The 13,113-nt window shown below is 69.7% G+C and overlaps 2 protein-coding genes across 2 annotated transcripts; both read left to right on the forward strand.

The window, feature by feature from the left end:
• The first annotated feature begins 375 nt into the window (after positions 1-375).
• Positions 376-6,108, forward strand: LMBR1L (limb development membrane protein 1 like). The gene is made up of 17 exons (XM_017836631.1): positions 376-484; positions 1,981-2,065; positions 2,331-2,367; positions 2,593-2,732; positions 2,832-2,935; positions 3,005-3,131; positions 3,250-3,318; positions 3,549-3,613; positions 3,755-3,830; positions 3,921-4,004; positions 4,220-4,296; positions 4,379-4,456; positions 4,549-4,622; positions 4,726-4,816; positions 5,040-5,106; positions 5,196-5,357; positions 5,445-6,108. The coding sequence occupies exons 1-17, from the start codon at positions 413-415 to the stop codon at positions 5,501-5,503; spliced, it is 1,467 nt and encodes a 488-aa protein (XP_017692120.1). The 5' UTR covers positions 376-412; the 3' UTR covers positions 5,504-6,108.
• A 1,957-nt stretch (positions 6,109-8,065) lies between these two features.
• DHH (desert hedgehog) lies at positions 8,066-12,453 on the forward strand. The gene is made up of 3 exons (XM_017836612.1): positions 8,066-8,377; positions 10,141-10,402; positions 11,020-12,453. The coding sequence occupies exons 1-3, from the start codon at positions 8,066-8,068 to the stop codon at positions 11,685-11,687; spliced, it is 1,242 nt and encodes a 413-aa protein (XP_017692101.1). The 3' UTR covers positions 11,688-12,453.
• The last annotated feature ends 660 nt before the right edge of the window (positions 12,454-13,113 follow it).

Below are 13,113 nucleotides of genomic sequence, written 5' to 3' on the forward strand. Positions count from 1 at the left end.
GGGATTAACCCACCCGGGATTAGCCGTGTCCCGGGATTAACTCCATCCCTGCGCTTAATCCCGGGGGGTTTCTCTGGGGCCGCTGCCCCGTGGGAGCGGCTAGCGGGCGCTCAGCCAATCGGCGCGCGGCGCACCGCCCGCCCACCAATGAGCGGCGCTTCATTCAGGGCCCGGAGCCAATGGGAGGCGGGGGGCGGGGCCGGCCGGGCCCGTTCATCCCGGCCGAGCGGATACATTGTAGCGGGGCCCGGCCGGGGGGCGGGGCCGAGGGGGCGGGGCCAAACCCCGCGGGCTCCGAGCGGCGCTTCCCGGCGGCACCGGAGCGTCTGTCCCGGAGCGTCTGTCCCGGAGCGGCGGCACCGGAGCGTCTGTTCCGGCCCTGCTGGCCCGGCCCGGCCATGCTGGCCGCAGTATGGCCCCTCTGGAGCAGGACGCGCTGGCCGTGCGGGAGCAGCTCTTCCACGAGAGGGTCCGCGAGTGCATCGTGAGTGCCCCCGGGGGTCGCGGTGAGGGGCGGCGGGTGGGGGAAGGAGACCGGTGTGGCGGGGAGACGTGGGGAGGAGGCGGCTGGGAGGTCGCAGCCCCCCGCGGGAGGGTGAGATCCCCGGCGGCGGCTGTGGGGCCTGGCTGTGGTGGTGCCCCACACCCGGTCCTTATCGGTGCCAGGGCCGCGGCGGCTGCGTGTGCCCCGCAGATAGCGGGGTCCCGGGGCTGAGCCCTGCTGAGCACCCCCCTTGAACCCTCTGCCAGCCCCGGCAGTCCCGGCTGGGGTCCTGGGTAGTGGGCTGTGCCAGGCCAGCCCTCTGCCAGGCTCCTGGCTCTGTCCCTGTCCCCACCAGCTCGGTGTCAGTGGGAAGGGGCCCTGCAGAGCCCCCCCGACCCTCGGGCCCTGGTGACGGAGGCAGATGGGTCTGCTCCTCTGTTCCTGCTGCCACAGGCTCAGGGATGATGACGACCTGGGTGTCCTGATCCTGGCATCTCCCAAGGATCCTCAGGATGCTGCGTGCAGGGTCACCAGGGGGGCTGTGACCAGTAGTGCCAGGGCCATCTTGCCACAGCCAAATTCAGTGCCTAGAGGGAGGACCTGGTGGCCAAAGCCCAACATCTCTGCCCTGGATCTCACAGACCTCCATCCTGGGGAGCCACATCTCACCCAGGAGCCCCTTGCTCGGCACGGCCAGTGCGGAGCCCACTCGGCCCGACTTCCCTGCGTGCAGGAGGTGCTGGGGGTCCCTCAGCCAGGCAGAGCATTGTGCTTTGGGGTACAGCCCATGGCAGGAGGGGACCTGCAATCTGAGCCCCTTCACTGGGTGGAAGGAGGAGCAGAAGGACCCACTGGGCCCTGCCCTTCGGGGGGTCCAGGGCTGGGCCAGCTCTGGGGGCAGATCCTGGGGACCCCCAGCCAACCGAGTCCCCCCAGGCCGGGCAGGAGGGAGGTGCCTTGGCTCCTCCTGTGCCAAGGTGGAGGGTTCGGGTGACCTTTCCCCGCCCTGCCGCGTCCCCGGTGGGATGAAAGGTCGCCGTGTTCCCTGCACATCATCTGCTCCGGCGTGACCTCGGCGTTCCGGGGGCGGGAGGGACTCCACAGCCGGCCTTGCCGCCTCAGTCAAGGCTGTTCCCGTGGCTCTGCCGGGTGCCGGTGCCAGCGGAGCGAGGGCTGTGGGATCACACACTTCAGGGGTGTCCCACGGTGTCCCATCTCCAGCTCTGCCAGCACAGGCTGACCTAGAGCTGCTGTGTGGGTCCTCAGCCCCCTGGCCTGGGTGCTGTGGCAGTCTGAGGGCACCTATGGGCGAGCCCTGGGTGCAGCCCCCGTGCACGGATGGGGCTGAGCACACAGGTGGGGTGTAACCAGGGCCAGGAGTGGAAAAACAAATAGGGTGGAGTAGATGGGCCCTGGGGCATCGCCCAGGGTAGGAGCTGGGGTAGGAGCACTGCCCTCTGGGCCTGCCCGCACTGCCCATGCTCCTCTGCCCGCAGATCTGTGCCCTGCTCTTCGCCAGCCTCTACATCCTCTGCCACTTCATCATAACCCACTTCAAGAAGCACACGGACTTCACAGCAGGTAGGAGCTACCAGAGCTGGGCAGCCCTTGGCAGCCACATTCAGCCTCCCCAGGGTTGTTTCAGCCTCTCTGGTCCTGGCACAGCCCGGGTTTCTGTGACACCAGTCCCTGCAGGGCACCCACCAGCTGCCCCAGGGGAGAGCAGAGCCCAGTTCCCTGGGGGGGTTTCTGTTCAGAGCAGAGGGAGGTTGGAGAGGGGTAGGGGATGATGCTCCAGGCAGCCCAGCCTCCCCCAGCCCCTCGGTTTGGCATTTTGTCCCCGCAGTGCACGATGACGAGGATGCTGCTGTCAACAGGATTGCGTAAGTTCCTGTCTGTCCTTTCCCTGAAACTCTGCCCCTTCCTCAGCCGGGACACCGTGTCCCGTGGGTGCTGCTGACACCGTGTCCCGTGGGTGCTGCTGACACCGTGTCCCGTGGGTGCTGCTGACACCATGTCCCGTGGGTGCTGCTGACACTGGGCGGCACAGCTGGGCTGTGGCACCCCCAGAGGCCCTGACCCGGAGGTGACACTCGTCCCTCTGCCAGGCTGGGGCTCTGCACCTTCACCCTGGCCGTGGCACTGGGCGCCGTCCTCCTCCTGCCCTTCTCCATCATCAGCAACGAGGTGCTGCTCTCCTTCCCCCACAACTACTACATCCAGTGGCTCAGCGGGTCCCTTGTCCACGGTGGGTGCACGGGGTGACCCTGGGAGTGCCTCCAGGGCTGTGGGTCAGGCTTCACACCCCCCCCCGGGTGCTCATCCCATGGTGTTCTCCCTCCTCCAGGCCTCTGGAACTTGATCTTCCTCTTCTCCAACCTGTCCCTCGTGTTCCTCATGCCCTTTGCCTACTTCTTCACCGAGTCGGAGGGGTTTGCGGGATCCAAGAAGGTGGGTGGTCCCGTGGATGTCCCCCCTGTGCCCCCCATCCCTGGCTCCACACTGACCCCACTCCCGCAGGGCATCATGGCCAGGGTGTACGAGACGTCCGTGGTGCTGCTGCTGCTGACGCTGCTGGTGCTGGGCATGGTCTGGGTGGCCTCTGCCATCGTGGGCAACGACGCTGCCAGTCGCCAGTCGCTCTATGGTGGGTGCTGCTGGGGTGCCCGGGGCTCTCCCAGCTCCGGCGGGGCAGGATCAGGCCCTGGCACTGAATGGGACAAGAGGTGCCTGGTGCCACCGGCCTGATCCTGCCATCTCCACAGACCTCTGGGAATATTACCTGCCCTACCTCTACTCCTGCATCTCCCTCTTTGGTGTGCTGCTTCTGCTGTGTAAGTCGTTGGATGCCCTCCCGAGGTGCCCTGGCCCCAGTGGCCCGTCCTGCTCTGGGTGCAGGTCCCTGGGGGTGCCCAGCTGGGAGAAGGGGGTGCTCCCTGCAAATGGGGTCTGGAGGAGTCATTGTGCAGGGCTGAGCCCCCCACCCTAGCCAGGACTCTTCTGGGGGTGCTGGGAGGGGTAGGATGCTGGGGCACCCCCTGTTCAGCCTCTCCTCCCACCACAGTGTGCACCCCCTTCGGCCTCTCCACCATGTTCACCGTCACGGGGAAGCTGCTGGTGAAACCCCGGGTGAGGAGGTGTCCCCTCCCTGATCCCACTGCCCCAGCCTGGGTGTGACTGTCCCCAGGGCTGCCTGCTCTCCCTCCCTGGGCATGGGGAGCCATTCATGCCCCCTCACTGGCTGCTCACGGGCTCCTCACCCATCCCCAGCTCCTGGAAGACCTGGAAGAGCAGTTGAGCTGCACGAGGTTTGAGGAAGCTGCTGTATCCCGCAGGATCCGCTCTGGTGGGTGCCCGGCACGGGAAGGGGGAGCACAGGGTGGATTGGGGGTCCCTGTGCCCCACCATGAGCCCCTCGGTGTGTCCTCCCTGGCAGGCAAAGCTTCCTGCTGGCTGAACCTGGACATGGAGCTGCTGCAGGAGCAGTTCTTTGCCATCCGGAGCAAGAGGCGGAAATTGGGTGAGGAGCCTGGGGGGGAAGATCGGGATACCTGGATTCCTCCCAGCTTGGCACTGGGAGCACTGGGTCCCCGGCAGCCTGTGCTCCATGGAGGGAGTGGGATGGAAAATGGGGTGGGGGCTGTTACCCCCTGTCCTGGCAGCTTGGGGCCTCCTCAGTCTCCCACCCTGGGGTGGGGGCTCTTCTCCCCTCTCACCTGGGCACATCCCCCCCAGAGCTGCGGCACCGAGCATCGCCCTGGCAGAGGAACCTGGGCTACCCCCTGGTCATGCTGGGCCTCCTGGCGCTGACGGTGAGTGGCCCTTGGCACCCAGGGGAGCTGGGGGTCGCCCCTGTCCCCTCCACTGCCCTCACTCCCTCCCTGCTCCTCCCAGGGCATTTCTGTGCTCATCGTCTGCTTCCACGTCCTGGAGCTGCTGCTGGACGATGCCGCGATGCCACGGGGCATCCAGGTACCCGGGCAGGGGGATGGGGCAGTGTGGGGTCACGTCCCTCACTGGTCTGGGGACTGTTCCCCCCAACCTACCCCCTCCTCTCCCCGCAGGACGCGTCCCTGGGCCAGGTCTCCTTCTCCATCTTTGGTTCCTTCGGAGCTGCCCTGCAGGTCATCCTCATCTTGTATCCTTCCGGCGGGCACTTGTGTCCCCAGCGATGTCCCTTTTGTCCCCACACTGTCCCCAGGGCCATCCCACCCTGTTTTCCTCCTTAACATCCCTCCCAGCTACCTGATGGTCTCCTCCGTCGTGGGCTTCTACAGCTCCCCCTTCTTCACCCGCCTGCTCCCGGAGCGGCAGGACACCCCCCTCACCAAGGTGGGAGCTCCGGGCTGGGCTTGGGGGGCTCCTGGGCTCCCCTTGATGTGCAGGACCCCCCGTCCCCACAGTGCACCACGTGGTGTCCCCGTGCGAGGGGACAAAGCGTCCCAGTGCTGGGAAGGACCCCGGTGGTTCTCCAGCATTTGGGGAGCCCCTTCCCCAGCCTGGGGGGGTCCCTGAGGCAACACTGCCCCCCCCAAACCCTCCTTCCTCTCCTCAGATCATCGGGAACTGTGTCTCCCTGCTGGTGCTCAGCTCGGCACTGCCCGTGTTCTCCAGGACACTGGGTGAGCCCCTGGAGGGATCGGGGTGACCCCGGGACGGGGGTGTCCCCAGGGTTGGGGTGCCCTGACCGGTGTCCCACACCCCTGTGCAGGGATCACCCGTTTTGACCTCCTGGGGGATTTTGGCCGCTTCAACTGGTTGGGGAACTTTTACATCGTCTTCCTCTACAACATGGGCTTCGCGGGGCTCACCACGCTGTGCCTGGTCAAAAGGGTCTCCTGGGCCGTGCAGGCCGAGCTCATCCGCGCCTTCGGTGAGGATGAGGGGCTGTGGGGACGTGGGGGTGGGTTCTGAGGTGTCCCCTGTGCCCCTCCAGCTCTCACACTCTCCCTCTGCCCAGGTCTGCACAGGCTCCCGCTGCCCGTGACGTGCCGCCGGCCCCTCGTCAAGTCCTGCTAAGGCTGGGGACAGCGACATGGCCCCCCAGCCACGGTGGCCCCCCAGCCACAGAGCTGGCACCGGTGGCACCTGGTGCTTCAGGGACAATGGGGCCACCCAGGGAGAACCAAGACCCCACGGGAGGGGGGACACCCCCCGAGCTCTGTCTCAGCTTGTTGAGCTCCTGAGCCTTGGCCTCGAGCCACGTCCCTGTCACCCCCCCAGGGGGGTCCCCGAGGCTGTGCTGGCTGCAGCCCCCCCATCCTGTTTACATACCTCATGTGAGAGCGGCTGGGCCCCCTCCCCGACCCCTCCAGGCTGTTCCCTCGGGCCTGCTTGGGTTTTAAATGTCCCCCCCCCCAGGGACTGTTCTGACACTATGGGGGCAGCCCCGTGTCCCCTGCCCACAGTCACTCCACGGCCCGTCCCCACGTCACTCTGGGGCTGCAGGGGGGCACTGGTTGTCCCCCCCCCACCCCGAGGCCTTTGGGGTCCCTAATAGGGGCGCCTGGGGTGCAGAGGACAAGCCCCTCTCTCTGGCAGCTTGGTGTGATGAGTCTGTTAGTTCTCTGTTACCACAGAACTTGTTTGGAGCAATAAATAGTGTCTCTTTTTTTATATAAAAATATCTGAATCTGGGGGGTTTATTCCCCCCAAGGGCAGGGCTGAGTACGGGGGGGGGGCAGGGGCGGAGTGTCCCTGCCCGGGGGGTCACAGCGCTGCCCTCCCCTTCCCTGGGGACCATAATTAACCCTCTTCCTGGCTGGGGTTAACGAGGTTTTTCCAGGCAGGGCCACAGGTGAGGACAACTCCCTGCCCGCTGCCCGGGCTGAGGGACCCCGAGGGTGTTGGGGGGCTCTGGGCTGCTTCGGAGTACAGACGGGGGGGTCTCAGCTGCCCCCCGTGAGGGGCACAGGGTGAGCTCCAGCCCCCGGGATGGGGGGGTCGTGCAGCCAGAGCGGAAACTGCCCTGAGAGCCGGCCCCCCACCCATCCTGCCCCGGCTGGGGCCGAGCCAGGCCGACCCCCCCAGGCAGGGGTGGGGGGCCCGGGCCCCCCCTCGCCCCCCCCCCGGCTGGGGCCGAGCAGGAAGCGCAGGAAACCTGGTTTATATTGCAGGAAATGAGGCCATCGGTGCCCGCGATTTCCCCGCAATCTGCTCCCCTCCCAGTCACCCCGGGCTGGCACCGGGGCTGCGGGAGGACCGCGGGGGGGGCCGGGACCCCCTCGACCCGCTCCCAACGCTCCACCGCCCCGCTGCTGCCTCCTGCCCTCGCCGAGGCCCCCGGCACCCTTGGGTGCTTCGCTGGGAGATCTGGGGGCGCTGGGCGGGGAGACACGGCCCCAGCCCCGGGGGGAGCCAGGTCCCGAGGGTGTCCCGTTCCTGGAGGAGCCGGTGTGCCCGTTGGATCCCGGTGGCAGCCCCGGAGCAGCCCGGTCCCAGCCGCGGGGGTGCCTCCATCCCCGCCGGAGCCCGGGCCCGGTGCCGGGGTGCCCCGGTGCCGGGGCGCGGAGGGGCCGGGGGAGGGCAGCCCGGCGGGGGCGGCCCCGGGGGATGTGGCCGCCGCTGCCGCCGCTCCCGGGGGCCGGGTCCGAGGCGGGGCCCGGCGGGGCTGCCCAGTGCCGGAGCCGAGCGGCCGCGGTGGGGGCAGCCCGGCCGGGGCGGCTGCGGGCGGCGCACGGTGCCGACCGGCACCCAGGGCAGCCGGTACCGGGGACTGGGCCAGGAGTGGGGACCGGGACCGGGACCGGGGGTCGGACCGAACAGAGGGGACCGGGGGAGCGCCAGGGAGCTCGGGAGCAGGGCTGTGCCAAGGGGACGGAGCAGGTGCCGATAGCGGCGGCGCAGCGTTAGGATAACGAGTGCCCTCGGTGCCAGGGGCAGCGGGAGAAGAGGGATCGGGACGGGGAGAGAGGGGGGTCCCCGGTCCCGACAGGCGGTGACAGGAGAGGGGAGAGGTCCCAGGACCAGAATCGCGGCGTTAGGACCGGGATAAGGGGGGGTCACGGTACCGGAGCGCAGTGCGGGGAGTGGGGAGAGGAGCCGGTACTGGAGCGTGGGATTCAGACGGGAAGGGAGAGAGAGATCGGGGAGCGGGGTCAGGTCCCAGTGCCGGTCCCGGGGCAGCATCAGGAGCCGGGTGCCCGGTGCCAGTTCCGGGGCAGTGCCCGGAGGGAAGTATTGGTGTCCGGCGCCGGTGCCCGGTACGAGGGCTTCTCCCGAGGCTCGGGCTGTGTCGGGGACACCCCGGGACCGACGTGCAGCGCCAGGCGAGGGAGTGCCGGGCCCGTGGGCACGGAATCGTTGGCGGGGGGGCCATCCCGGTGCCCGGGCGCTGCGCTCCGAGTGGGTGGCGGCACCGGCGGGAGGGCGCGGGGGGGGGAACAGTCGTCCCGGGCGGCCGCGGATCCCGCAGCGACGACGGGACCGTGGGTGTGAGAAGGAAACGGCGCCGACCCGCCCCTGGCACCGCGACCCTCTAAAAGCCCCAGGGCCGCCACACCGGGACCATGCCCGCCCCGGCCGCCTGTGCCCCCGGCGACTGAGCGGGGCCCGCGGAGGCAGCGGGGCCCGGCGGGCGGGATGCCCCGGTGGAGGCCGCTCGCCCTCGTCCTGCTCGGCCTCGCCGCCTGCCTGCTGGCCGCGCCGGTGCTGGGCTGCGGCCCGGGCCGGGGCCCGGTGGGGCGGCGGCGGCTGGGGCGGCGGCAGCTCTCGCCGCTGCTCTACAAGCAGTTCGTGCCCAACGTGCCCGAGCAGACGCTGGGGGCGAGCGGGAAGGCGGAGGGCAAAGTGCTGCGGGGCTCGGAGCGCTTCAGGGACCTGGTGCCCAACTACAACCCCGACATCATCTTCAAGGACGAGGAGAACACGGGGGCGGATCGGCTCATGACCGAGGTGGGGGCTGCGCCCGGCCCGGCCCGGTCTCGCTCCCCGGGGGCGCGGGGGCGGCGGGGGGAGCGGGCGGGAGCACAGCGACCTTCGCAGGGGCGCACGGACCGTCCCCAGCCGGCACCGACCCCCCCCCGGGGCGCACCGGCCACCCCGGGGCTCACAGAGCCTCCCGGGTGGCACCGACCCTTCCTGCGTGTACGGAGCCTCCCGGGGCGCAGGGTCCCCTCCGGGGCCGCCCGGTGCCTCTCCCCGGTCCCCTGCTCCCTTCCCCGGCCCTTGGCGGCGGCGGGGCAGCACCGGATCCCTGGGACGGGCCGGTCCCGCCGCGTTGGGCATTCAGGACCGCCGGGTTTAACGGGGCGGCACCGCGGGCACGGGGTACCGGCGGCCCTTCTCCCCCAGCTCCCCCCGGTAGCCGTCTCTCCGGATGGGGCTCCGGGGTGGCGGGAGCCCGGGACGCGCCGCGCCCCGTCGGGATGCTCACGGTTGCCATGGCGAGGGGCGGCTCCGCGGTCGCCATGGCGACGGGGGATGCTGCGAGTGGTCCATGCGGCGCCGGCAGCTCCCGCGAGCCGGGGCGGAGAAGGCGGCGGGGCCGGGGCGGCGGGGCCCGGCGGAGCCGCGGGCGCGGAGCCGGCCCGGGGTGCGGGCGGCTGAAAGGGCCCTTTGTGGCCGCGGCGGCATTCCCGGGGCCTGAGGTCAGCGCCGGGCTGGAAGGCGCCTATTGTGGCCGGGCCGGGCCGGGCCGGGCCGGGCGCATTCCTGCCCCCCCGGCCCGGCCGCCCCGGGCCCGCGCCCCGCGCTCCCGCCCCCGCGGCCCCGCGCTCCCGCCCCCGCGGCCCCGCGCTCCCGGGAGCCGCTTTGTGGGACGGGGGAGAGGGGGGGCACCGTGGCACCGAGGGACGCTGTGACCTCACCGACCGCGGGGGGGCACTGGGGGCAGCTCCGGCCGCTGCACCCCGTGTCGGTGCTGTCGCTGCTGATGGGGAGAGGGATCCTGGAGCCAGCGGGACCCCCTGCTGTCCCCCTCAGCCCGGACCCGGGTCTGGTTCAGGGTCAGCTGCACCCCCAGCTCTGCCCCACAGCCCCCCCGCCGGGTTAATCAGTCACGGCCGTGGCCGCGGGGAAGGTGACCCTGGGGAAGGTCCCGGTCCCCGTCCCGGTTCCCTGCCCGTTCTGCCCGGCTGCCCCAGCTCCACCACGGGACCCCGGGGCACGTTAACGTTCAACCTGCGCCCAGGCTGGGGGGGCAGCTTGGCCATGACCCTCTCTATGCCCCAGGGGGGACACCCCATCTGCCCCCACCTGCGGCCCCTTTGGGCTCCCTCCAAGGCCTGGCGTCTCCCTGTCCCTGTGGGGTCCCTCCTGTCAGTCCCTGTGAGGGGGTGCTGGGTGCTGTGGGGGTGCTGGGTAGTGTGGAGGTGTTGGGTGCTGTGGAGGTGGTGGGTGCTGTGGGGGTGCTGGGTGCTGTGGGGGTGTTGGGTGCTGTGGAGGTGTTGGGTGCTGTGGGGGTGCTGGGTGCTGTGGAGGTGCTGGGTGCTGTGGGGGTGTTGGGTGCTGTGGAGGTGTTGGGTGCTGTGGAGGTGTTGGGTGCTGTGGAGGTGCTGGGTGCTGTGGAGGTGTTGGGTGCTGTGGAGGTGCTGGGTGCTGTGGGGGTGCTGGGTGCTGTGGAGGTGTTGGGTGCTGTGGGGGTGTTGGGTGCTGTGGAGGTGCTGGGTGCTGTGGAGGTGTCGGGGGTGACGCCGGTGCCGGTGTCCCTCCCCCAGCGCTGCAAGGAGCGGGTGAACTCTCTGGCCATCGCGGTGATGAACATGTGGCCGGGGGTGAAGCTGCGGGTGACAGAGGGCTGGGACGAGGACGGGCACCACCTCCCCGACTCGCTGCACTACGAGGGCCGGGCGCTGGACATCACCACGTCCGACCGGGATCGCCACAAGTACGGCATGCTGGCCCGCCTGGCCGTGGAGGCCGGCTTCGACTGGGTCTACTACGAGTCCAAGGCACACATCCACGTCTCTGTCAAAGCAGGTACCACACAGAGGGGGCTGCCACCGGGATGGGGGGGCTGCCATCTGCATAAACATCCCAGCCTGCAGCCCCACAGCCCCCTCTGCTCCCTCTTGGCTTCCCAGATGCATGTGTGATGCAGCCCTGCTCCAGTTCATATCTGGCCCCAGCCCAGCTCGCCCCGGTCTTTCCAGCCACCAGATTGGCAAAATCCACACTTTCCCCTCCGAATTTTGGCCAGATGGAGCCACCCTTGTGGTTCAGCTCTCAGTGAGAGGAACAGCAACGCAGCCCCCCACCCCTTACAGTTCCCAGCCCCGCACCCCCCAGCCCTGCAGCCCCCCAGCCCCCAGCAGTTCCCATCCGGTCCAGAAGTGACAATTCACAGAAAGTGAAAGTGGCCGTAAATGTCACCGTGCCAGCCCCGAACAAAGGGCATCAGTGCGGGGGCGGACAAAGGGGCCCTGCAGCGCCCAGGAGCCACAGCACGCAGGAACCGGGGTGGGGGGGCTTCGGAAAATACCAGCTTTGTTCCGGGGGTGCTTTGGGGACCCGGGGGCGGCCGTTTCCCCTCTGGAGGTGGCGGCCCGGTGGAGGTGGCCGGCGGGGGACACCCACGCCTTTCTCCATCCTTGCAGACAACTCGCTGGCCATCCGCACCGGCGGCTGCTTCCCCGGCCACGCCACCGTGACGCTGCAGAGCGGCGAGCGCCGGGGCCTGGCCGACCTGCGCCGGGGCGACTGGGTGCTGGGCGCCGAGCCGGGCGGGCGCCTGGTGCCCACCGAGGTGCTGCTCTTCCTCGACCGGGACCTGGGCCAGCGCGCCTCCTTTGTGGCCATCGAGACGGCCGGCCCGGCGCGCCGGCTGCTCCTCACCCCGTCCCACCTGGTCTTCGCCGCCCGCGGGGCCGCCAACGGCTCCGCCGCCTTCCTGCCCGTCTTCGCCCGCCGCGTGCGCCCCGGCGACGCCGTGCTGGCCCACGGGGCCGGCGGGCGGGGGCTGCGCCCCGCGCGGGTGCTGAGGGTCTCGCGGGAGGACGGCGTGGGGGTCTTCGCCCCGCTCACCTCCCACGGGACCCTGCTGGTCAACGGGGTGCTGGCGTCCTGCTACGCCGTCCTGGAGAGCCACCGCTGGGCCCACCGCGCCTTCGCCCCGCTGCGCCTCTTCCACGGGCTCCTCTCGCTGCTGCCCGCCCGCGCCCAGGCGGGCAACGGGACGGTGCCCGAGGTGGGCATGCACTGGTACTCCCGCCTGCTCTACCGGCTGGCCGGGGGCGTGCTGGGCCACGAGGCCCTGCAGCTCTAGGGGTCCCCGTTCCCCCCCGGTCACCACACTGCAGGTGATGCCGCGCGCTGGAAGCGAGGGGGCTCCGGCCCTGGGCACCCCTCGGGCCCAGGGAGGAGGGACAGGGGGCACCCCCAGCCAAGTGAGAGGTTGGGGGTCTCTGGGCTCAGCGCTGTCCCGGGGTGTGGGGTGGTAGGGGTGGGATCCATGGGATGGGGTGTCACGGGGTGGTGCAGGGACCGGGTTCAGCCCTGTCCTGTGTCCTGGACCCCCACCCAGCCCTGTCCCCGTGCCCCAGACCCCTGTGTGCTCCCCTGGTATTTATTGCTTTATTAACCACTGCTGGGGCCGGGGCTGGTGTCTGTCAGGCACCACCAGACCCCACCCCAGGGCCAAATCCAGCCGGGAGGGTGGTGGCAAAATAGCTCAACACCGAGCACTTGGCAGCACTTCCTGCCTGTCCCCCAGCTCTGGGTCTGTCCCTGGCACCCAGAGTGTCCCCAGGGTGGCTGGACCGGGTGTCTGCTGTGGGGACGGGGTGCCTGCCATGGGCACAGGCATCCCATGCCAGGCCTGGCTCTAACTGTGCTAACTGCTAACCCGCCCTGCTTGAGAGTTTTATTTTTCTATTTATAAATGGTAATATAAATGTCCCCCATGCCCACCTGCCCTGGCACTGGGGCTCACCCCGTGGGGCAGGAGGGTAGCCTGCTTTTAACCACTTCTGTTTAAAAACCAAAAGAAATACTGCTATTTAATTGTTCGGGGAAATAAAGAGACTCTACGGGCCCTGTGGAGCTGTGGCTGGAAGTGGGGGCTGCACAATCCTAGGATGGAGGTCCAGAGGGGCTGGAGTTGACTATGCCAGGGGGCTGGGGGTCCCTAGGGCTGGAGCTGTGAATCCTGAGTGGCTGGGGTATCCCCAGGGGCTGGACACTCGGGAGCCTGGGGGTCCTTAGGATTGAAGTCAGGCATCCTGAGGGGCTGGGGTATCCTCAGGGGGGCTGGGGGTCACTGAGGCTGGGGTCGGACATCCCGGGGAGCTGGAGTATCCCTGGGGCACTGAGGGTCCTGGGGCTGGGGATCTCGGGGATCAGGATGTGAATGAGGGCATTCTCGGGGGTCCCCGGGCCGGAGTAAGTTGGGGGGGACAGGAAGGAGTCACTAAGTCCCCCCCTTACCCCCCCCCCGCTCAGGTGCGCGGTCACCACGTGGCCGCGGCCGTTCCCTCCGTTTTCATGAATGGAGCCCCGGCGGGCACCGCGCCTGCGCTGCAGGCTGGCCCCGCCCCCTCCGCCGCGGTTCGGCCAATGGGAGCGGGGCCGTGTTGTGGTCACGTGCGGCCGCCGGTGTAGTGGCGGCGGCTCCGCCCCCTCCCGGCGCGGCGGGCGGTTTTTATTGCGCCGTTTGTCGCGCCCGCCCGCGCCGCGGGCCGTGCCGCCGCTCC

This window comes from Lepidothrix coronata, unplaced genomic scaffold (genome assembly GCF_001604755.1).
Source record: "Lepidothrix coronata isolate B3197 unplaced genomic scaffold, Lepidothrix_coronata-1.0 Scaffold281, whole genome shotgun sequence".
Taxonomy (NCBI): domain Eukaryota; kingdom Metazoa; phylum Chordata; class Aves; order Passeriformes; family Pipridae; genus Lepidothrix; species Lepidothrix coronata.

Bases quoted from the DNA above. Each gene is read 5' to 3' on its own strand.
- LMBR1L (XM_017836631.1), top strand. From the start codon at position 413: ATGGCCCCTCTGGAGCAGGACGCGCTGGCCGTGCGGGAGCAGCTCTTC. The intron at 2,733-2,831 runs GTGGGTGCACGG...TCCCTCCTCCAG, and splicing joins CAGCGGGTCCCTTGTCCACG to GCCTCTGGAACTTGATCTTC. The intron at 2,936-3,004 runs GTGGGTGGTCCC...CCACTCCCGCAG, and splicing joins GGTTTGCGGGATCCAAGAAG to GGCATCATGGCCAGGGTGTA.
- DHH (XM_017836612.1), top strand. From the start codon at position 8,066: ATGCCCCGGTGGAGGCCGCTCGCCCTCGTCCTGCTCGGCCTCGCCGCC. The intron at 8,378-10,140 runs GTGGGGGCTGCG...TCCCTCCCCCAG, and splicing joins CGGATCGGCTCATGACCGAG to CGCTGCAAGGAGCGGGTGAA. The intron at 10,403-11,019 runs GTACCACACAGA...CCATCCTTGCAG, and splicing joins CCACGTCTCTGTCAAAGCAG to ACAACTCGCTGGCCATCCGC.